General features: G+C 44.2%; 2 protein-coding genes across 4 annotated transcripts in view; one reads left to right on the top strand and one right to left on the bottom strand.

Annotated features, from left to right (window-relative positions):
• Nucleotides 1–123: 123 nt before the first annotated feature.
• LOC135385433 (UBX domain-containing protein 4-like) lies at nucleotides 124–21,936 on the bottom strand. Of its 2 annotated transcripts, none has more exons than XM_064614744.1 (12): nucleotides 21,851–21,936; nucleotides 18,027–18,132; nucleotides 14,300–14,328; nucleotides 11,412–11,530; nucleotides 11,221–11,342; nucleotides 10,954–11,008; nucleotides 9,732–9,901; nucleotides 5,617–5,739; nucleotides 4,372–4,474; nucleotides 4,169–4,300; nucleotides 1,974–2,173; nucleotides 124–309 (listed from the first exon to the last, which is right to left on the bottom strand). In XM_064614744.1, the coding sequence occupies exons 2-12, from the start codon at nucleotides 18,107–18,109 to the stop codon at nucleotides 156–158; spliced, it is 1,290 nt and encodes a 429-aa protein (XP_064470814.1). In that variant the 5' UTR covers nucleotides 18,110–18,132; nucleotides 21,851–21,936; the 3' UTR covers nucleotides 124–155. The 2 variants fall into 2 exon arrangements, with proteins under 2 accessions (XP_064470814.1, XP_064470813.1); XM_064614743.1 differs by lacking the exon at nucleotides 21,851–21,936 and adding an exon at nucleotides 20,675–20,950.
• LOC135385432 (uncharacterized) overlaps nucleotides 21,157–22,283 on the top strand; it is a 38,191-nt gene continuing 37,064 nt past the window's right edge. The window contains exon 1 of one of the 2 annotated variants that reach the window (XM_064614742.1): nucleotides 21,157–21,267. The gene's annotated coding sequence lies outside the window, so the exon portion shown is untranslated. Of the gene's footprint in view, nucleotides 21,307–22,283 lie in introns of both variants that reach the window. The other variant, XM_064614741.1, reaches the window with a different exon arrangement.

The raw sequence follows: 22,283 nt of genomic DNA, 5'->3' as shown, positions 1-22,283 counted from the left end.
TGTGGAGATCCTTGCAGTGCAGTTATCGGAACACTATGCAATGAGTACCACAACACATCACCACACATTTCAGTGTGCCTACCCTGTTTGTCTAAAGTTTGGTGTGTCGGGGGAAGCTTGATGTGCAAACTAGAACTTTTATTGCGATGACACTTCTACATTTGCTGAGTTGAATTTCCATTCCAAGTGTTTGTGTCGTCATCGTCGTCGCTGCTTCGTTGGTTTGAGAAGCGGTAAATATTTCCATGGCGCTGGTACACGTTGCCACCCCTCCCTCTTCCCTGTTGAGGCCTTCGCCTCCGAGCGCCACTGAAAAGAAACAACACATGTCTTTGTTTACAATCATAGATCAATCATTTAGGCAATTACCACTCGATACTCAGAATAGAAGCACAGCATCTGTCTCAGTGCCGCCCGCAGTGGCACACGCTTGCGCCACTTGCTTTTTCCAGTGATCTTTGGGCATGTGTTAGGGACAGAGTACATGATAAGCTAACGAGCCGAAGCGAGATCCAGATTGGCTTTTCATGAATTGCTTGTTTGAGCGCATGCTGCTGCATCGAGATGCCGACTTTTCTTCTAGCAGTAGTTAAAATGCACCGTCCTTTTGTCAGCCTGACGCAGAATGTCATTTGTTTCGTTGTAACCTTTATAATAAACTGGTCAGGACCAAGCCATAGATTAGATTAGATCGCACAGCACAAATGCGCGGAGGCGCCACTGAAGGCAGCAGCGGTAACGGGGGCACATGCAGCTCCACCACTAAACAGAGTTTCTCCTGCTCCCAAGCCTCTTATGGAAGCGACCATGCCAAATAATTTTTACTATAACCGGTGTCCTGAGTTGTGGTGGTTTACTATTATCAGTACATTAAGTCCAGTGCAAAGTCCCCATAGAACCCCTCCCAAAATATTTTTCTGATAATACTTCTGTTAGAAGGTACAATAATTCAGTCAGGCCCGGTGCTTGCGTTTGCAATGACCAGGTTTTTACTAAAAGCAGTTATAATAACTGGGTTCTACAGTATCGTGTTGATAGGCCAATGCCATTGATTTGACAAGTGAATGGGAGGTGCATGGCCCCTTTATGCGGACACCACTAAGTATGGCAACGATACAAACGTTACTAGTCTTCTATGTCCAGTGATTATGTAGTACACTGTCTTGTCATTAAAGGTTCCCAAGCTCATTACTTTATTACAAAAGTAGTGATGTCACTAACTTTTCGTGAACCTCTGGTGGCTTGCGAGGTTAGACAAACTTTTGAATTTCCAGTCAGGTTCGTCGGGGTTCGCGAAGGTTCTCACATGTGACCTTTCTAATAAAAAGATAAAAATGTTGTGACTGACTGGGCTAGTCGGAACAAATTCACGATGAAATGAGCGCAGGAGAGAGAGGGACCAATGAAGAACGACACCACGTGGGCACTCACTAGCAACTACAGCAAATTTATTGAAAACAAGTGTTCTTATAATCACTACCACAGGAAGTACAATTGAGATTGTAGCAACACGCACACATCTATCAAACCTACCCCTTATGTCATCTGTCTGCATCTGCTCCGGAACAGTTGGAAAGCGCATGTTATGAAGACAAGCGATGCACAGGAAAACACGGTTGCTTGTCCAGTGGTGTCTCTCAGTCTAGCTAGAGTCATAAGATATACCCCTGAATTCCCTTAAGTCGCCTGAATTATCCCAATTTCCAAATTAGCGGGGGCCGAATTATCGATGGTTTTACTGTATGCTTCTGCTCCCAGTAAGGAGACCGGAGCACATGCGCAATCGAACTGCTCCTAACTTTTTCGAATTTTCTGAAGAAAAGTTTGAATTTCGCTAACTTTTGCAAGCTCGAACTTGAAAGGTTCGTGACATCACTAAAGAAAATCACAATTCATGTAAGCCTATAATAGACAAGTTGCACTACACGGGTATCAGCCACCCTACACGCAGGCATCCTTAAAGCAGGCTTTACCTCTGCTCCTCGGCATCAGTTGCTCTTGGAGAGTCAGGTGGTGCAGGTTGCCTTCCTGACTCAGGCGCCACAGGCTGTGCAGGAGGAGATCCAAAGAGAAAGCTGGAGGCCAACTTCCACAGAAAGAGGAGAGGAGAAAACACGGCCCACAACAGAGTCATCAAGGAATTTCCAGAAGGTGCTGGGACGACTGCCTGGACCTGCTCAACACAATGCAGAGGTCAGAAACTGCGGAGTGCAAACATGAACAGGTGCAAATTCTGTGGTAACCATGAATAGATGTCACCAAAACGTTATTGCCACTGTGGTAACCACTGTTAACACTACTGTATTTACTCGAATCTAGGCCGATACTTTTTTAAAAAATATGGGATGTTAAACTGGGGGGTCGGCTTAGATACGAGGATTCGGCGTCCCCGGCTCTGACGCCGCCATTGTTGTTTACTCTTTTCACTGCCGCCATGGGGTCGGAGCGCCAGCGCCCCCCAACGGTGCCATAAATAATCTCGTGCACGTCGGCATCTTGCCGGTCAGTTTCGGTTCGCAACCCATGGTTTCGACAACGTGCAGAGATGGCTCCAATAATCAAGCGATGCCACTACCCTGCAGCCTTCAAGCGAAAAGTCGTTCTGGCAGCAGAGCAGACATCGAATCTACAAGCCCAGCGGGACTTCAGAGTGGATGAAAAGAATGTGCGACGGTGGAGAAGGCAACGCGAAAAACTGTTCAGCTGCGCTGCATCGAGGATGGCGTTTACCGGACTGCAAAGAGGCTGACATCACAATATTGAAACTGAGGTTGCAGAGTTCATCAAGACACAGAGGGCAGCTGCACTTCCCATGACCACTGAAACCATCCAAGCAAAGGCGAGGGAGATTGCGAAAGCACGAGCTGTGCCCAGTACCGTGTTTAAGGCCAGCAGAGGTTGGCTCCAGCGATTCATGAAACGCTTCGGATTCGCTTTGCGACGACGCACATCGGTTCGCCAAAAACTGCCGTCAGACTTCGAGGAGCGGTTAGCCCAGTTCCAAAAGTTCGTCATCAAGAAGAGGGAAGAAAAGGGATATCTTCTTGGGCACATCGGCAATGCTGATCACACTCCCGTTTACTTCGACATGCCGATTGCGTGCGCCGTCAACTTTTCGTTGACGGTGCCAGGGAGGTCAAGTTGCGGACAGCGAGTTATGAAAAACAGTGTTCGACGGTGATATGTTGTGCTGCACAGCTGATGGACGCAAATTGCCGCCGTATATCATTTTCAAGCGAAAGACTCTTCCTGCCAGGGAAGTTTTCCCAAGAAACTTCATTGTGCGTGCGCAGGAAAATGGATGGATGACCAGTGCCATGGTTGCAGAGTGGGTGAGGCTCGTTTGCCAGCGTCGTCCGGGCGCCCTCCTGTGCAAAGACTCGCTTCTCGTCTTGGACTGCTATCGTGGTCACTTAACGGACGGTGAGAAAGCTACGTTGTCTCAGTGCGGATTTAGCACTGCAACCCTTAGATGTTTGTATCAACAAACCCTTCAAGGACAGGCTATGTAAATATTACACGGACTGGTTGACGGAAGAAGAGCACCAGGTGACTCCCACTGGCCGGATCAAGCGTGCTTCTTAGGGACCGTTGGCAAGGTGGGTGGCAGCAGCATGGGAAGACATACCCGCCGAACTCGTGGCACGAGCGTTCCGCAAGTGCTGTATTTCGAACGCGCTCGACGGGACTGAGGACAGTGCTCTTTGGGAAGACGAGAGTGACAAAGACCCGAGCGACGACAGCAGTGAAGACAGTGAGTCACCATAGTTGAGCCACAATAAATTGTTAGTTACACTCGGCCTGCACTTGAATCTTTTTTTTTATTTTTTGCCGCGATAAGATTTTCGGGGGGTCGGCCTAGATTTGAGGGCGGCCTAGATTTGAGGGTGGCCTAGAATCGAGTAAATACAGTAATACCCCAGACCCATTTGTATTCACGTTCAGTGAAACTGCATTGCAGAACTGAAATTAATGCAAACAGTGTTCAGAATATACGACCAGTTTGCAACACGGAACAGCAAAGGATCAAGGATGTCAAGGATGTGGTACAGGGTTTGCAAAAATACTTCGTGATCCAGGGTATCACTGAATCTCTGTACCTGGATAGAAGGCTTCTTATGCAGTACAGAATCGTGTAACTGCTTAAACAAGCACATATTACACTTACAGGCACAACCAAGATCACAGATGAAGGAGCCAGCTGCAGCTCACGCAGGGTTTGGCCGTATTGGTCCCTCGTGAATTCCCGTCTTGGAAACATGATCGAGAAATTGAAAGTCGTGAAACCAGGTTGTATTGTCTGAAAATGTAGAAAATTCCAGTTCAACTGGTAGCCGTGACCTCAACTTATTCAGGCTGTTTGCAACTCACCTGTATTACAAAGTTATGAAGCTCCTGTAAGGTAGCATCTGCTTCAAAAGTGTGTGTTGCTGAAGAGCCATCTGGAAGACGGAACTGAATCCTCGCTTGCTGACTGCAGGAACATTACACAGGTATTTGTACTCTCCTTTGTTTCTAGCATGCACTCAGCATTTTGCAATATGAACTCAACTGCCCATCCTTTTGCTGTGCCGTAATGTTTAATAATGTATCTAATACTTGTACCACATGGTCAAACATTGTCTAACGTCATTTGTGTCTTGAATTACATATATGAAGCTCGTGCCACGTGTCCTTTGTAAAGACATTAAATACCGTTATGATGATGTTACAGGACAAGATTTAATGTGTTAAGGGGGGACGTGGGGATCAACACAAGCTTTTTTGTTTCTTAGTAGATTATGATTAAAATTTGCACAGACGTTGATAATGCCCTCAAAATGAATTAACCAGAAAAAAATAATGATATCTCTAAAACTTTTTACAAATTTTTACAAATTACAAAGGCCTGCAGAGTGTGAAAAATGTAATAGAAGACAGCTTGAACTTGGAGTGTATTCCCAAATGTATGTTTGAGGTCGTGACATTCTTAGTTTTTTCAATTTCCACAATGACAATTTTTGGTTTTCATTTTTCTGCATGCGGTTACAACTGACGCATGTGGCATAGAAACGTATGACGATAGCATAAAAGTGATTTAGCTGAAAAACTAAGAATGTCACGACCTCTAGGAATGTTCAGAGATTGTAAGAAAATGGACCACATCAATATAGACCGAGTGGTTACGGAGATATCAGTTTCACAAGTGGAGCAGGTAGAGCGAAAGGTTGTTCTCAGAAAATGAAGCGCAAAGTTCTCCGCTCGGCACATGCCACCATCGGCAAGTCTGTCCGCAGATCGACACCGCCGTTTTTCCTCTGACATGACCCGTCTAACGCATTCATAATGTTGAGTTTAGTGATCGTCAGGTTTTTCGGACATTTGGACCTATTTCCAGTCACCATCAAGTCCGGAAAATCGGTCGACTACTGTATAGAAGTTCCACCGTATGCACAAACAAAAATTTTATAAGTTGAAAACTATGCATCACCCGGAAAGTATTTTAGCATAGGATATTACACTCAAATCATTCTATACTTGCACACTACTGCAGACATTCATGTATACCTCATACTGTGTTCAACTGAAAAATGTTCCATGTGTTCTACCACCAAAATGCAGTCAGAAGAGTGTTACCTCTGAGCTGCTGCCTCAATTGCGTCCTTCTCCTGCTGCACCTTGGCCAGTTTTGCTGCCTGTTCATGCTTTTCTATGTCTTCCTTCGCTCTCTCTCTCTGATAGCGCTCTGCTCTGTCCGCCCTGCACAAATAATTGGGTGTAGCGTAAGGAGCAATGCAAACAATCAGGATTCAGGCTTTTCCAGAAGCAATGGTACACAAAAGTGACTGGCCAAAACTGCGCCTCCTGGTTCAGCTAGTGTACCAGTGCTTCAGTTCCGCAACCAACCATATGACCATCAGATGTATGATCTGGGCCCTTTTGCATAAAAGTTGAGTAAAAATCTCAGACCCAATCTCCACAGCTTCGGCTGCACTTCCGGTATGAGCAGATCCGCGAGCGCATGCTCAATGCGCTGCCAACGTTATTGAGATTGAGTCTGTACTCAACTTTTATGCATGCAGGCCCAGATGTTCCATCATTCACATTGTGTTGCATTCATTTCCAAAATTAATATGCATTGTATACTCCGGTTAATTTGGCTCTAATCGTACCACAAAATTCAGCAGAATTGCAGGAAAACTGGTCAACTTAAGGTACATATTTTTCGTAGTCATCCATGATTGCTCATTGGTTATTGCTATTCACACTCAACATGTGCACCTGAAGGTATGTTCCAAAGGATACTGATATTTAAAATGTGCCACTGCTTCACTTCTGTGCGGAGTGAAAGATACACAGGCATAGTGCTCTGTGGGGAGACAATCAGGGTACATACTTAGGGTACCTATTCTGGGTTGGGTTGTCTGCCGTTTCTGCATGGGTTTACCTTTGCTACTGTCCGGACATATATTGTCCAATACATCCAGCATGCTGGTGAGTAGGGTTCAGATCCCGGGATCTTGGCATGATTTCGGCATGATAAATTTAATCTTTTTTAACAACAAATATTCGGTGGTAAGAGTGAAAAGGAAAGAACGGTGTCCTACCGACTTTTTGTTTCGAGCGTCCTGTTACCGAAAAATATCTTTTGCAATCAAAAACCGGACCAACCTTGTCCTCCACGATACATGAAGAAGTTAGCTGCCGACTCGCATTAATCTCACAAGCCATACTGGAGAACAGCACACAAGTAGCATTAATACTCCAATGAAATCAGAAGGAGTCTTCCAATCCACAATTCTACACCAACTATTGCAGAATCTCTCTCTGCTGAGTCTCTCTTTTTGTTCTTTTGGTCCTCATGAATACGTATATTTGAAAGTAAAAAGGGAAAATGGAGTCCGCCTATTCAGAAAGCTATAGACTCGGCTGCTTGAGACCGGAACACAACAGTCACCGTGGATGAATAAAAGGCAAGAAGAGCAAAACGCACCATTCCATGTATTCACACAAGCGACATTCCCCCAGAATACTCCAGCGGATGATGCGAAAAACGTAACTGATTTTAGCGGCTGCGTAAGCACAACTGCTGAACGTCATATCTTCTCGTGCATTACTAACTGCGGGAAATATCCTGGGGCGCAGCCACAAGAATTTCCGTATAGCCGACGACGAGAAAAGACGCGTTTCATTGCAAAATCGAGACTCCGGCACGTTCTGAATGCTCAATATAATATGCAGGTTTTGCCCTGTGATCAGTTATTTCTTTACTTACTTGCACTTTTTCCCACTCGAACGTTGCGTAGGGATGACGGAAGACACGCACTATATCGCAATTTGTGAGTGGTTGTGCCGGTGGATACAATCCTATACGACATTCCTGGGGATAGTTGCGAATAAATCCCGATCCCGTCCTGGGATCCACATTTCGAAATCCCAGGATTCTAAAAACAGCTCGGGATTCTGAACCCTAGCCATTGTGCAATGTTCAGCACATCACTTTCCAAAGGTTACTTGGAAACACTGCATCCAGAACCTTTATTAGGATAAGCAACTGGTGAGCGGCTTGGCAGCTTGAGTCTGAGGTCAACGATGTGTCCTCTGTTTGCAAATGGGACTACACACTTCAATGGAGAGCTGACAGTGTGCCCACATTTGCTTTCCTTCTCTGTCGGGTTGTCGGTGCTGGCCTTACGGTCATACCAGCCATATATAGGTGAAATGTGCCGGAGCACATTAAAGGGACGGTCTCGTACCCCCTGCCCCTTTCATAAAGCGTACCATTCAATTGCCCTTTGTTGAAAATGGAATACTGCTAATTTTCCCGACAAAACACGCCACAGTTATTAAATAACCAAATTAAATTGATAAAGATTGCAGAGCATGCCGCGATCTGTGTTGGCAACAATAAGAAGGGCCACGTCGCCCTGCGGGTAAGTCCGTGATAGGATACAGAAATCGTCTGCTTCTGCGCGCGCTAGTGCATCGGCGTGAGCAGACGACTTTCAGAAGTTACTGGGCACCGCGGCAACTCTCGTACATTTTGTCTCAGTTCTCAGGTGAAAAACGCGCATTCTAAGTAATGGCAAGCATGGTGGTTCAGAACAACTATGTTAATCCTCAAATACAAGTTAAAAGTTGCAGAAGAACCCCATCCAAAATCACAAATCTGAAGTCGCTGGCCATCGGCGCGCGCAGTCGCATTACAGCTCCGACCAAAAATATTACGCGCCCTCCATTACACTCCCCGTTGTACACTGATCATGCTTCGAAATGAAGTGTCGCTGACGACGTACATGGAGGAGGAGTACGTGCTTATTTAAAAACTGTATTAAATATTCGCGGAAAGAAAACACGTGACTTAGCTTCCACGTATCAGATTGTGCGCCACATTATGGGAGACCCCACAGTCAATGCTCAGACTACATTCTCCGCTCGCGGAGGTATATGCCTGAGTGTCCCCGTTTCGAGAGCAAAGGGGATTACTCAACCCAAGGTGCTTCTGCAAGTTACAATTACCATGACAACGACGACGCACCCGCAGGCCGACGTCATACGTGACGTATGCATGAGAGAGCGCAGCTTTCGTCATCTGCTCTTACAGCACGTTTTGACAAATTCCTCGAAAACGACTTGGTTATTCCGAATGAAACTTGACGGTTGTATGTGTACAGTACTCGTGAAACTAGTTTTGGCTAAGTTTTGGAATCGCCCCGGCTGTAGGAGACCGTCCCTTTAAGTGCCAGCGATGCCAGTGCTGCTGGTACAGGCTACTCTAAAGCAGTGCAAAGGGCCATCCAAAAAATTTTCAGATTAAGACGTCTAATGAAAGTGTGTGTCAATTAATCGAATAGCACAAAAAGGTTTTGATGTGTGCAATTTGTTACCCAGAAAAAAAAAAGCTCACATAAACATAGCTCAGCACGTTCCCCCTTAACTCGCAACTCCGGGTGTAACGAGAAGGAGAAGCATCACGCGACGTCACTGATAATGTTCTGGTTCGCTGGTGAATGGAGGTCAGCATCCTGTCCCTTTGCCACCGTAAACCAGTTTTACCAGTTCCCCTGGAGAATTGGGGATAGAAGGAGCGGCCAAATCATGACTGAGCCAGGAGCAATGCTTTTTCAAAGGCCCGAACAGCAGAGTAGCAGACGACAGATGAAAGAAGACAACATTTCTCTGAACCAATCAGCCAGCGCGGACTCTGTAGCGTCAGCGTGAGGTCACAGGCAGATCACAGGCTGGTACTGCTCTCCACCACTGTTGTGCACAGTCGCTTTTTGCGGCGTACTTTAAATTCAATTTCTGCTATAATTATGACTCTGTGGGGTGAATTACTTCTCATGGTGCATCATACTGGTCTAACAGTTTTATAGAAAGAAAACGGGGTGTTAAAAATGACTGCTGCACTACTTAAAACCGTACTACTGACAAATGTCTAACGTCCTCAGGTAGTCAACAACTGACTTGAATTCCTGCATTATTCTTAAAACTTAGTTTCAAGTTTGTGGAAGTTGCCGTTGCTGTCCTACTCAGGTCCAGCGCCTGTCTGCTGTTGTGGTGCTCTTTACACAGTGTGTAAAACTGTGCTACTGTTGAGATCATGATTACATCAAAAGACTGCACCACAAGAGCCTCCCCTTGCTAGGTGTGCCACGACAACCTTCAGCATAGCAGTGATCACTTTATCAGGAGACAAGTTTTGCACAAAAAGGTCAAGCTCGAATAATAAGACGCTCCATGTTTCTGACCTGTCCTGAGCAATCTGTGCTTGAATGCGTTCACGATGCAAACGCTCCTCCTGCTTCTCCTGGGCCCTCTTCCTTGCCCATTCACGCATTTCTTCTTCTGACTGAGACTGCTTTGCCATCTGTAATTCGCGTGACACACGGCGCCGCTCTTGCTCGAGAGCCTTTGCTTCCTGGGCAATAACAATGTTATTTCTGAAACGAACTTTAAAAATAGAGCTTTCACAGATGAGAGGCAAACATGAACCGAACAAAACTCTGGCTCCGGAGAGTCAAAATCACTAAAATAGGGGCTTCTTTTTTTCCCTCTTTGTCAGAGAACAAAGTTACAGACCTAAAGATGATTCCACAAAGAGAAAAATGATCAAGTGATGACAAGAAGACGCAGCAGTGTTCACTTTTTCTTTTTAGTTTGTCTTGATTTATTTTGGTTTGTGGAAATGACAAGCCAGTAATAAACCCAGCAAACATCTTTATGTGTGGATACCAAGCTAACAATTAATGTCATGGGAATGGCCAGCACGCTCAGAACAGCACACTACTCGAGCCTGGTTTCTTTATGTGCATAACAGGTGGCAACTTCGAAGCTGACACTCGGCTGCTGCTACAAGCTTGTTTTCGGATGCATCCAAATTTAGCACAAGTGTTATTAATTCATGAAATACATGAAGCATCCATATTTGAAAACACTTAATTGAAAACTGGTTTGGCTGATCCATTTCTACTTATTACTATTGTATTGTATATTTGCAGACTGTTTGGAAAAATAAAAAATAAAAAGTGAGGCCCAATTCACAAATTGCAAAGCAATAGAATTTTTACTGTCACAATGATAGGTTCTTCCTTTCCTGGACATTTGTGTTCAGTGTAACGCTTCTCTGGTGCAGTTCCAAGATTAATGAGCTGTACGGTTTGTAACTTGCAAACAACCAAAATATTTCGTGACACATTCCAATTGTTTTGCATGTAAGTAGTCACTTCCTTACACATCTTAGTTACCCAGTTTTTTTCTTCCTTTTTTTTTGTGCAATCCCCTACAGAATTTCTTTCTCCAAGAAATAAAATCTTGTGTTTACTTCCGAATGTTTGGATAAATAAAATATCAGCTTGTGTGCCGCAGTCCTTTAACAGGCAACATAAAGCAACATAGCGTGCAATACAAAATTATCTGCAACTTCGTGCAGCTTTCATGGATGTTAAAAAATATGAAAAATACAGTACTGACCTCTTCCTCCTCTTTCTGCTTCTGCAGTCTCCTTTCTTCAACGAGTCTCTTTGCTCTAAAATTATTTCATTTGAGCATTGTTACCTGATGTGACACTAACAACAGAGGAGTTTCTGCCATATTAAAGTTTACTCTATCAAAATAAGACAATTATAGATTCAAGACAGAGTATGAGATAAAGCACTTTTCAACTGAACATGAACCTCTTCACATGACACATGTCAGAACCTTGTGCCCAGGCTTATAATTGGGCAGGTTCATGCATACCGTTCAACCCTATCTTCAAGAGGTGGTACGCTTGCATTACTTCCAGCTGTACTTGACAAACTTGGGTTTACGTCACCTTCACTGGTTCCTGGAGCTGCTAGTGTCTGATTTACTGATGGTCCCTGTAGAGTGGAACGGAGTCAGCATTGTTCAACTGCCAGCAGTGAAATTATTCCGTTGGAATTACATACCTGCATGACTTTATTAATCTTGTCAATGAATTCCTCAGGTGTTACACTACCAGCAATTACTTCTAATGGAATGCCATTGCATCCAATGAAGAATGTACTAGGAATTACCACAACAGGGTCTACATATCATGTTAAAGAAAAATTGTTTGTACAATGAGGCCTCATCATGGTAAAAGCTGCTATGCGGCAGATACCACAATAAAGATCAAACCACGAGAAGGATGATAGCAACAAGACCTTGAAATGAACACAAGAAAAAAACTGCACTTAGTTACATCTTGGCTTGGGCTCGAAAGAGTTGCATTAAAGGGGCACTAAAATGCAAAAACAAGTTCACTTCAAATTCCGTTACATGCAATGTCAATTCCGTACTTGATCTCATAATTACAAACTTTGAGCTTTGAACTTTGAACATAATTACAAACTTGCCATGGAGCAGCCCCGGTGAAAAACATGGTGCGTGTTGCAAAACGGACTGGCGGGACGGTCCAAGGGACGTGAAGATAAATGTTGTCAGTGGAACATTCGCGAGAACTCTCTTGGGCTACAATTCAGTGAATCGGTATTGAAAAATGCAGCAGCGCGCATCATGCCACCCATATACTGAACACTACGATCGGACCCGTTCCAAATCCACACGCCCACGATAGGTATGCGAGCACTTCTCCAGCTGTCTCATTGGATACAACCAATCTTTGCCTGCTGGGGACCCCATTCGTTGCCGCCAAAGACTGTTGCTGTTTTCATAGCATTTTTCTTCTAAACGGTAGCGTTGTGTGAACTAATTTTGTTTGAACTGCACTAATTCAAACATGGACTTTCATTTGAGAGCAAGCTGTTTTTGCATTTTAGTGCCCCTTTAAGCTATTGACTGGTTACTATGCTGTCTCACTTTATTAATACAAAGGGGCCAACATAGCTGCATCGTTGTAGTCTACCAACACTGGACATACCGTGCCTAAATAGTAATCTCCATTACTTAATAACAGTGCTACAGTGTACGCATGTGGGGTAGAATGTCGCGTGTACGTTGAAAGGATGTCACTGAGGGTACTGTTCATTAAGCACTCTATGAGTGTCCTTTGCATGAGGACAGTAAGTGTGTGGCAATAGCAAAGAACAGCCTACATCAGCTCAGCTGCGATGGTAACCCCCTTTGTCTGTGGCAATTTCAGGTGCAGCATGACAATAACTTTGATGAAAAAATTGTTCTAACTTCCTGGCAGTGCTGAAAAGCTTTAGTTTTATAACAGGCAGTCTACTGCTCCAACAGTTCCATAATGTTCTTTTAAATAAGTATTATATATGACATATGATGAAGTTACCTGGAGAGCCTGGTCTGCCAGGAAGCTTATGGACTGCAAACAAGTCACTGCTGGGAGAAGTGAAGCTCACGTGTAGCCCAAGAGGATTGTGGTGTATAATTAGGGAGTGACTATTCCAGGTTAAACCCGATTCCTCCCATTGTTCCCCCCCAGAACTGACCTCCGACCAATTTGGGTTAAACCAGATTTCTCCACGAATTCCATTCACTATGAAACCCTAAAGTGACGTTTCCACTGAAGACGAACAAAGGTCGCCACATCTAACACATGTAAGAATGGGTCACTTACGTTCCCAGAAACATACCCATGTGTGTCAGCACTGTCTACGCCTTCGGAGATTAGCGCTGAAAGGTCACCCACAAAAAAAAAAAAACCTGTGCAACAAAATACTGTGCAAAATGACAGCCATTTGCTATCGTCTCCGATCGTCTCCGTCGTCGTACTGGTGTATGCACTGTCGCAGTCGTTTTGCACAGCATTTCCCGGCATGCCCTCCCAGGGCATGTGCTGCTCCCTGGAACTTTTGAAAATGGCCTATTATCACCAGATGTCTCCACGAATTACAAATTTAAAAATAGCTCCCGATTCCCCCCCTCAAATCTGAGAAATGCATTTAACCCTATCCCTATGTATAATCCCTATCCCTATGTATCCCTATGTATAATCATCATCATCCATGGGCTGCCACAAGTCCTTGTGGAGCTCCACATTTTGAATATACAGGGACTAACTCTATAAAAGTCTACCCACGCCTGCATGCCGTGCTCGCTAATTACTCAATGAAGGTGGCACATTGTGTTGTCGACGTGTAAAGCTCATAAGGACATTCAATCATGGTAAATTTCAAAGTGATGGAGCTCCACTGCGCAAAGTTATAACGCAAAACATAGTCAATTCCTGCAGTCAAAACAATCAAGATGGCGGTGTTGCGAAGAGCAGCTGACATGCTCCTCTCCAGGCGGTGACGTGTAGCATATCCCGCCAACCGGATGGAATTGCAGCTTTCATTAGCTTTCGTGTAACCGTCACATTTTGCTCCCGAAATAAACAATGTGTAGAAGGTAATTGCCGAGATTATTAGCAGACGACAACCAAAAGGGATATCGTCTGCTTATACTGAAAGGCAGTGAAGTAACATAACACGGAGACATCTCTGCCTGCTAAAGCGACATGTTGCCGTTTGCGGAGCTTCGTAACACCACCATCTTGGTTGTTTTAACTATGGGAATCACATGGGAATACGTTATAACTTTGCATTGCGGTGCTCAATCACTTCAATATTTACCATGACTGAATGTCCTTATGAGCTTTACACGTAGGCAACACAATGTGCCACCTGCACAGAGTAATTGGCGAGAATGGCATGCTACCACAAGTAGACTTTTATAGGGTAAGACCATGTACTACTCTGAAAGTTTGCAATATTATTTCATGCATACAGTGTGATAAAGATGTCACAGGGAAAAAATTTCTAGTAGTGTCATGTCTACATAGGACTTTTTTTTTTTTTAATGAAGAAGTCTGTCGTGCTGACCATCTGAATGGCACCATGAGTAAGGATACAAATCTGTGCAAACTGTTCGCAAGGCTCACTGAAATGAAAGCAAAAATGAAATCTTCATTACCATGACTACAGGTAGGAGCTGGAAGGCTTGGCTTCAATGGTTTCATCACCAACTTAGTTATTTGCAATTTATTCTCAATTATGTCAATGCAGTAGTGCGGATGGACATGCTTCTGTGAACTGCTTGAACAGCACAGCCTCTAGATTGCTGCTTTTTGCTCCGTCAGAGCAGCCTGTTAAACACTCACTCTTTCCAGCGAAGAGTTTAGTTTGTGTTTGTCCTGTATTCTCCGTGAGGGCGCTGCCCAAAGATAATAGGAGCCACTTGGCTTCCCAGATGGTTGTACATACACTCTGTTTTATGCAGAACTTTGACTGTCTGCACAACATAATTGTAACCTTATATTTCCGAAACTCACAAAACGTTTATGGCGACTTCAATGTGTGACCTTTTGTAAATGTCGCCGAAGACCAACAGCTTGTGGGATACCTTGCTACGTCTCATGTGTAAGTGTGCAAGTGGTTTGCTCGTGCCGTATGCTCTTGCCAACAAGACTGTTTGCAAAGATATCTTAGCAGACACTAGCAGTATCAGTCTGGCAATAAAGCAGGAAAATAAAGGGACCAACGCTGGTGGGCACTGCTGTAACACTGAACAAATGCCCCCTAGAAGTCCCCTAATTTAATTATTTTTTCGAATACAGTGAAACCTTCCTATGTTGGACACCCTCGGTGCAGCCGAAGCGTGTCCTACTTAGAGGTGTCCGAGTTACAGAATATGAGGGAAACGAAAAATGGAAAAGATCACAGCTGCGTTGCAAGAAATGTCCCCCTTCTTCAATGTATGGTCCTTAGTGGTACCTGGTGGTAGTGGTATCTCTACCCACTCTTCACTGATAATTATTACTGATTTTGGTAGATTCAATTCCGTTCAGATTCCACCCAATGGCATTACTTCTGGAGCTTTTCGAGCAGCGAGAACTTGTCTCTGAAGCATCAGCCCGCTTTTCATTGCTTTGGTGCAGCGTGCCGCCAAAGGCTCTAGACAAATCGAAGACAAGTGCGCACACAAAGAATTACAATGTAGACTGACAGCACTTGTTTTTGGACTCGAAAAACTAAAACAACAAAATGCTGAGACCAGTATAGGGGAAATAAGCGGCGAAAGTCAAGGCCACTGGGTCTTGGGTCTTTTTGGTGCAAAGATGGGCCAAGATTGAGGTAATTTGGCCAGGGTTTTGTCCAACTTAGCAGGGAAAACCCTGTCCTACTTCCGGGATAGGGAGGTGTCCAACATAGATAATTTCGTCCCCATGTAGTTTCAATGGGAGCCTGCCCGTGCAATTCAAACTTGTCCGACATGGGGAGTTGTCCGAGGTAGGGAGGTGTCCGACTTTGGAGGTTTTACTGTACCGTGTTAGCGTCGTTAAGCAACTGTGGTCATGAGTAGCGTACAAACGTGGACAGATGGAGAGAGGACAGCAGGAAGAAGTGGGAGACTGGGGTTCGCGTGTGTCCTGGGCTGACTTCAGGGGGAACTGTGCCCACATTCGTCTGGAAAGTCTGCCGGAAAACCCAGGGAAAGCCTCAGACAGAACAGCTATGAGGTAACAAGGACCTACTATGTTCATACCAGTCACACTGAAGCAGAAAACAATTCCAATGGTTTGGCATCATATTACTAGGGACAAGGATACGTACAAGGACAAGCAAAGGAAAAGATAAGTACACATTGCAGGATGTGAAGAAACAACTGTAAAGTTAATCTTTGGGCATCCTTTACATACTGGAATCGGAGCAAAATGTGTTTAGCTTCATTTATTGACAAGAAGCGCCACAGCACTGCATATGGCAAGTGATAATACTGAACTGTATGCAATCAAACGCCATAGGGACCTGGTGTTAGCAGCTACATAAGAAACAGTGCGAACAGATATAGCACCTATGTTAGCAAAGAAAGCAAAACCATTCGCAGAGGTTTTAAAAGCAGTATGAATGTTACGAACTTTGAAAGTAGAAGAATAGATGCATCAGTGTGTGTGAACATCTCTCTTCATTACTGTCGGAAAGCTTCATAACAACATATCCGAAATAACCAAGTCCATACAGTGAGCCTGCACCCTACGAGACACTTCCTAGATGGTGGCTTGTGTACGGTCTTCGCTACCCTGATGTGATGCCACCCACAAGAAGTGGATGCAAAATTTTTGCCGAGCTCAAGCTAGTTCACAAAGCTAGTTGATCACAATGGTCACAAGACTGCTCTCCGCATTGCATTAAAAAGATGATAGCTGGCATTCTAAAGAAGGGTTAATAGAAAAGGCTATCTCATTGAAGCATGCAAATTCCCAAAATACAGGCAAAACTAAGAGACATTCTATGCCAAGCAAATAAAAGTGAAATTCTGTTGGGAACCTCCACTCTGTTGTGCCCCTGGCATTGACATGCAAACATTATCGCCTCATGCACGTTCCATAGTACTCTGTATGATGGCAGGCCACCCTAATGTAGTGAAGAACATTACACAAGTGGCCGTGACCCGATTCTATATTCTGGGGCTGTGTTCGCTTTAAGATGTCAGCTCTTCACGTGTCTCGATAATTAACTGTACCAGAAACACCCATCGATAACGTCAAATCGTGGTCCACGTGTATGCCATTTGCCTCAGGAAGTAGCATCACAAATAGAATAACATGTAAGAAAGAGATGTCATGTGTTGCAGATTTGGTAGGTTCTAATGAACAGCTGCTGCAACACTCATCACAAAATGCTCAACAGGCCACCACCTGCAGGGAAAGCGCAGCTGCTGTTCTGACACTATTTCTCTCCAGAAATGTCATTTTTGTAGCAGGTTTGCTCCTATTTTGCATGGGCAATTAAAAAGTGTCCAGGAGAAACAAAATTATCATGAAATCTGCAAAAGAAGCGCCCAACATCACTTTCTCGCAAACTCCAATCAGTATAAAACCAAGTGATGCCAGTGTAAATGTGTCCTGCCATTGTAAATTATACAGTGCTTCTTATTGTGACATGTTAGCTTGTTCCTCCGGACTATGACTGAAGTTCATCTGATTCGCGAGTCTTTGCACCTGTGTCCTCATCATATCTTCGGGACTACCATATGAGGCCTCATTCACAAGTCTACGCTTTTTACTGTGAGAGCATCAGCTAAAACTAATTACCAACGTTGACGGAAGTTACAAAATGACACACCGAGACAGCAATCTAGTTGACTGACAGTCTGCACACAATATGGTCGCTGTCATCTTTATGGTCACATGCACGCTGTCTTTTGCAGTGACGTATGACTAGCTTTGCCTGGCACGCTATCTGCTATAAATGTATCGATACATGGCAGGGCACCCCAGCAATACAGCCACTAGTTCATATTTATTTATTGGTATGGCTTTCGCTTTGTCCTCCATCCAGTTCTTTGCAGAATTTCGATTTTTGTTGGTGAATATGTTTGGGTTGATTGACTGATTTTTTTATCACACATGTTGAGCAGCAAACATATCTTGTTGGAGCACTAATAAGTGATGGAGCAGGAACGAGAAGATATCAAGTGCGCTGGCAAGAGAGTGCAAGCTATATTGAAGTTCAACTTGGTTCGTACATGTATTGAAAGCAAAAAAAAGGAAGAAATAATAATATGGTGCATAAGTAGCTCCAAGGCTGAAGACTGTGGTAATCTACTTTTTATGCAGTATTAAATAGAGGACTTACCTTCCAGCAGTGAGCTTTATTGCAACACAGTCACAGCTGTGCAACTTTGTAGAGACTTCTTCAGTCTCGTAAGTTGATGCCATGTTTTTCGACAGGCCATCAGTACCTAAAAAGCGAAGTAGTCATGCTCATAAATATTATAAGCACACACACAAGTTCATTACAGGTCCTCCCATAACAGCTCAGGGTTCTCAAACTGGGCCCTGCGATGCCTCCCAAGGCATTCTGGGGTGTTCATGGACCATCACACAATGGTGTCACCGGTAACCTCTTTGGTAGCCAACATGTAAGAATGATTATCGTACGATGTACATCGTACTATGGCTTTATTTTTGCACTGTGAAGGGTACGTCATGTACTCACTCTGCTTCACGAAAAGAATTCATGATGTGCTGTGTTTAATGGTTTTAGTGAATAGTTGTTTAGATGTGTGCAAAACTGTCAGTTATTTTTAGCATGTTGTTCTCTGGGAGCATGTCGTGGGTTGAGAGGATGGTGGTTTCCTCGCTACGCCAAAAAATGTATGGAGCTCCTTCACCTCACAAAGCCTCCTCACAAAAATCCTGAAACTTCATGCCAATGAAAATTTCATTCAGAATAATGAAGCTGTTTGAGAAATTTACATAAATATATGTACCAGAATAGTTGGCGCCAGGTGTTGCACATGTTGAACACCTCACTCTAATGAAAACCACAAAACCTGTCACGTTCACATTTTACTGAACAAGTGGATGGGTGAGTATACAGGCAAGACAGTGTTTGTAGTCAGGGTCACGTACATGCCGCCCTCAGTATGAGGTGTGTGGTGTTCTTTGTCCTCCGAGGTTTCCCTCAAGATCAAAAGGAATGGGACACTTCTGTTGTGTGGTCTGTGATTTATGCGTGAACAAAACCGCAGTTTACACTCTTCCACTTCTCTAGCAAGCATGACTTGATGGTGTGGAAAGAGCACGATTTACTAGATTATAGCGACCATGTCATAGTCGGAGACTCCTATGCAGGCCCCACCAGCACTGTCCGCTAGGGGCGCGACGCACAGGCTCGCGAGATCTCCATCATGATAGGATAATGGAAATTTGAATTTTGAACCTGCAGAAGCGGACATGCAGACGACAGCAACAGTTTGCATGAAAACTCGTAGAATGATGATGATATTCAATTTACAACTTTAGTAAGAACATCTCCTGTGGAACGTGCACAGCTTCTACAAAAATCATGAGCTAAGCTGAAGTGCAAGGTATTACAGCAATTGAAGAAGCAATAAATGGGCTGATGAGTAGCGCCACCGCTAACCTCTAAATGCAGAGCTGGGAAGGGGTCCATATGACATGGTCACTATAATCTACTAGGCCATGGGAAAGAGTGGCCAATCATGGCAGGAAATCATTTTACGGAGACCAACGGGAAGCTTCTCTGCATTGTCATGCCTCTCTAGAAGGAGGACAGCGTAAATTATGGTTTCCTTTGCACATAAATCATGAACAAGGCAACGAATGATGATGGTGATGATGATGATGGCAACGGATGAATCACGTTCCTTATGTACTGCTGTCAGGGTAACAGCACCTCTCATTCCACGAGAAGAAATTTTTGCACTTTAGTGCACTTTTAACTATAACCTGATTATTCTGGGAGCCATAACAGATGGCATTGTTGCCAGCACAGCTTTATTTCTCTGTATAATAATAATTTGGGGCTTTACATCGCAAGACAACTGCGCCTCTCTGCATAATCTCGCCTTTGCGCGGGATATGAGAATTTGTGTCGTTCCATTATCATGAAAGGTTGACATAACATGAATGGGATGCGTTCCGAGTGAGTCACAGGCTATGAGACCAGACCACCCCTCTAGCTGGTGAGAGAAGAAAGCTGTGGAAAAAAGATTGTTTCGCATTTCGTCTGTTGTTCTTTCACGTGTTTCCTCACAATATGTGGAGGCATTTTCCAAAAATTGTTGGTACGAAGGTTGCCTACGTAACGGTGAGCTGCAAATATCAGTCTATACCCACGATCCTCCTTTCTTAAGCTTTTTGTCCACATAACATACAGACTGTACAAAAACGCTCTGCACAACAAAATGCAGGGTTCTCAGTGCAGGGGAGTCACTAGTATAGTCAACTCTCGGTCAGGAGACACACGTAACGAAACAGGAAAAGTGCAGAAAGCGTGCATCCAAAGAACGCATGTGAACACATGCATCCTCATAAGGGGAAAGCACGCATTGTCCTTTAACATAATAAAAGGTACCTTTGTCTGCAAGGAACAGCACAGATAAAGGGTCAACAAAATAATGCAGCGTACAACGATGTGACATGTGACGAACATTTAATAGGGGAGCCAAAACAACCAGTCGTGTCTTTCATTTGCACCACACCAACGTTCAGGGAGAATAAAGTGCGTAAGTCTCCGGCCGCTCGACATAAATGCAATATTGCACTCACAGCGATTACATGTTTTCCTTTGGCCTAAAAGCCCCGGTACGTCAACAGGACACGATGTAGTAGGTAGTACTATACGCAAAGTAAATTTGCAGGAAGCGTGCACATAAAGTAAACCCACGTCTGTGCATGTAAAGCGTTGTGGGTATACTCTATCTGCACACACCCTGTAGGACGAGTTTCAATATTGACAAAAGGAACATAACATACCTTCAATGAACACTAGAAAAACCTTTTGAGTTGATTTTGCAAGTGAGATTGCTTCTGGAATCGAGCCCTCGTACCACTTCATGTTTATATGCGTCTTTCACAGCAACGTTCAACTTAGTATCGCGCACTTGAACCTGAATGCCGAAGTATGGTATTTAGTTGCACTCGTCAGCATGTATTTACATTTTCTTACGACGCACTATCACAAAGCCTGCAACACACGGCAAGGACTCAAATGTTTCTCTTCCGTCACTTCTACGTCAGCTCAGCTGCGCGCAGCGCCGCATGACATTACCCGCATTCCGTAGCTTCGTACTTCAAATATTTTGGGATTGTCTTTTGTATTATGGACCTGTGCTACAGATAAAATCTAATACAAAGCTATGCAACCAGCTACTATGACAATAAATTTTAGATACGCCTTCAAACAACACAAGCACGGAATTCTGTTGGTTGCGTATTACGTATTGCTCCTCTAGGTGTCTCACGGGTTGCTCATCACCGCGAAAACAGACGACGGGTGCAAGATGCGTCTAGGCTTCCATGGCATTGTGGCGATCGAATATAACTGACAGACGCGAGATCATAAATCGGTATGCACGATCATTTTGACTACAGTCGTTCTTACACAGGTAAGTATGCATTGTCAGAAAGTACCGTAACAATATCTCTGCGTGGTCTGAATCTGTTCCTCCTGCTCAGTTTGTATCGATTCCTGTAGCTTCTGCCGCCATGATCATCTGTCATTCGGACACTGAATCAGGACCTTCGAATCTGCTGTGGATGGCATATTCTGCACATCGCTTTCGAATTTGGGTTTGTTTCGGTTGCACAGACGCGAAGATACGTAATCATGCGGTTTTACCTTTAGATCGACGCGCTATCTGGCACACCTTCACAAACGGGTGTCAAAAACACAGGTGGTGGCCCAGGTAGTTTTTAAGCTGTTCATAAAGTTCAGATTGTTAAGAGTGTGCATGTAGTAATTGGTGCACTTGATCAGGTGAACGCAGCCTACGGGCTTGCGAACGCGCTGTTGTGTCTGTATGTTTGAATGGATGATTCAATGCTTGTCAAGGATTCGAATATGGCGCGAAGCCTGGTACTTCGCAGCCGAACCCATCAGTATGATTCACTAACGTGTCGTAATCAATACAAATTGCTATAAATGCTTACGAGTGATTCGCTGTTGAGTATTCCCGCCATATAGCCACTCCTCGCTCACTTTTCATAAGGCGGTTGCTGCCGCTGTTTTGCTTGTAAGCATTTTACGGAGCGTGTGCGAAATGGAGCGCGTGAAAAAGAAAATGCGGTGTTGGTAGCACGCGAACAACTCTGACTTGCCCTTTTCTCTGCACACGGATAATTGCGTACTTTTATGTCTGGTTAACGCTAGTAATAACATGTTGTCTTTATGATACCTGAACTAATTTTAGATGAAGATGTTAGGGACAGTGGTAGCCAGAAAATATTTCGGGTGGGGTGGTGGGGTTTCTATGGGGGCTTTAAATGCGGAAGGAGGATTCCGCCCTCGTTTCCCTCTCCCAAATGCACTACCAAATGTACGATTTTGGAGAGTTTGAACCCCCAAACCCCCCCTCTGGCTACA

This window comes from Ornithodoros turicata, chromosome 2 (genome assembly GCF_037126465.1).
Source record: "Ornithodoros turicata isolate Travis chromosome 2, ASM3712646v1, whole genome shotgun sequence".
Classification (NCBI taxonomy): domain Eukaryota; kingdom Metazoa; phylum Arthropoda; class Arachnida; order Ixodida; family Argasidae; genus Ornithodoros; species Ornithodoros turicata.
This window is presented reverse-complemented; position numbering and strand designations above follow the sequence as displayed.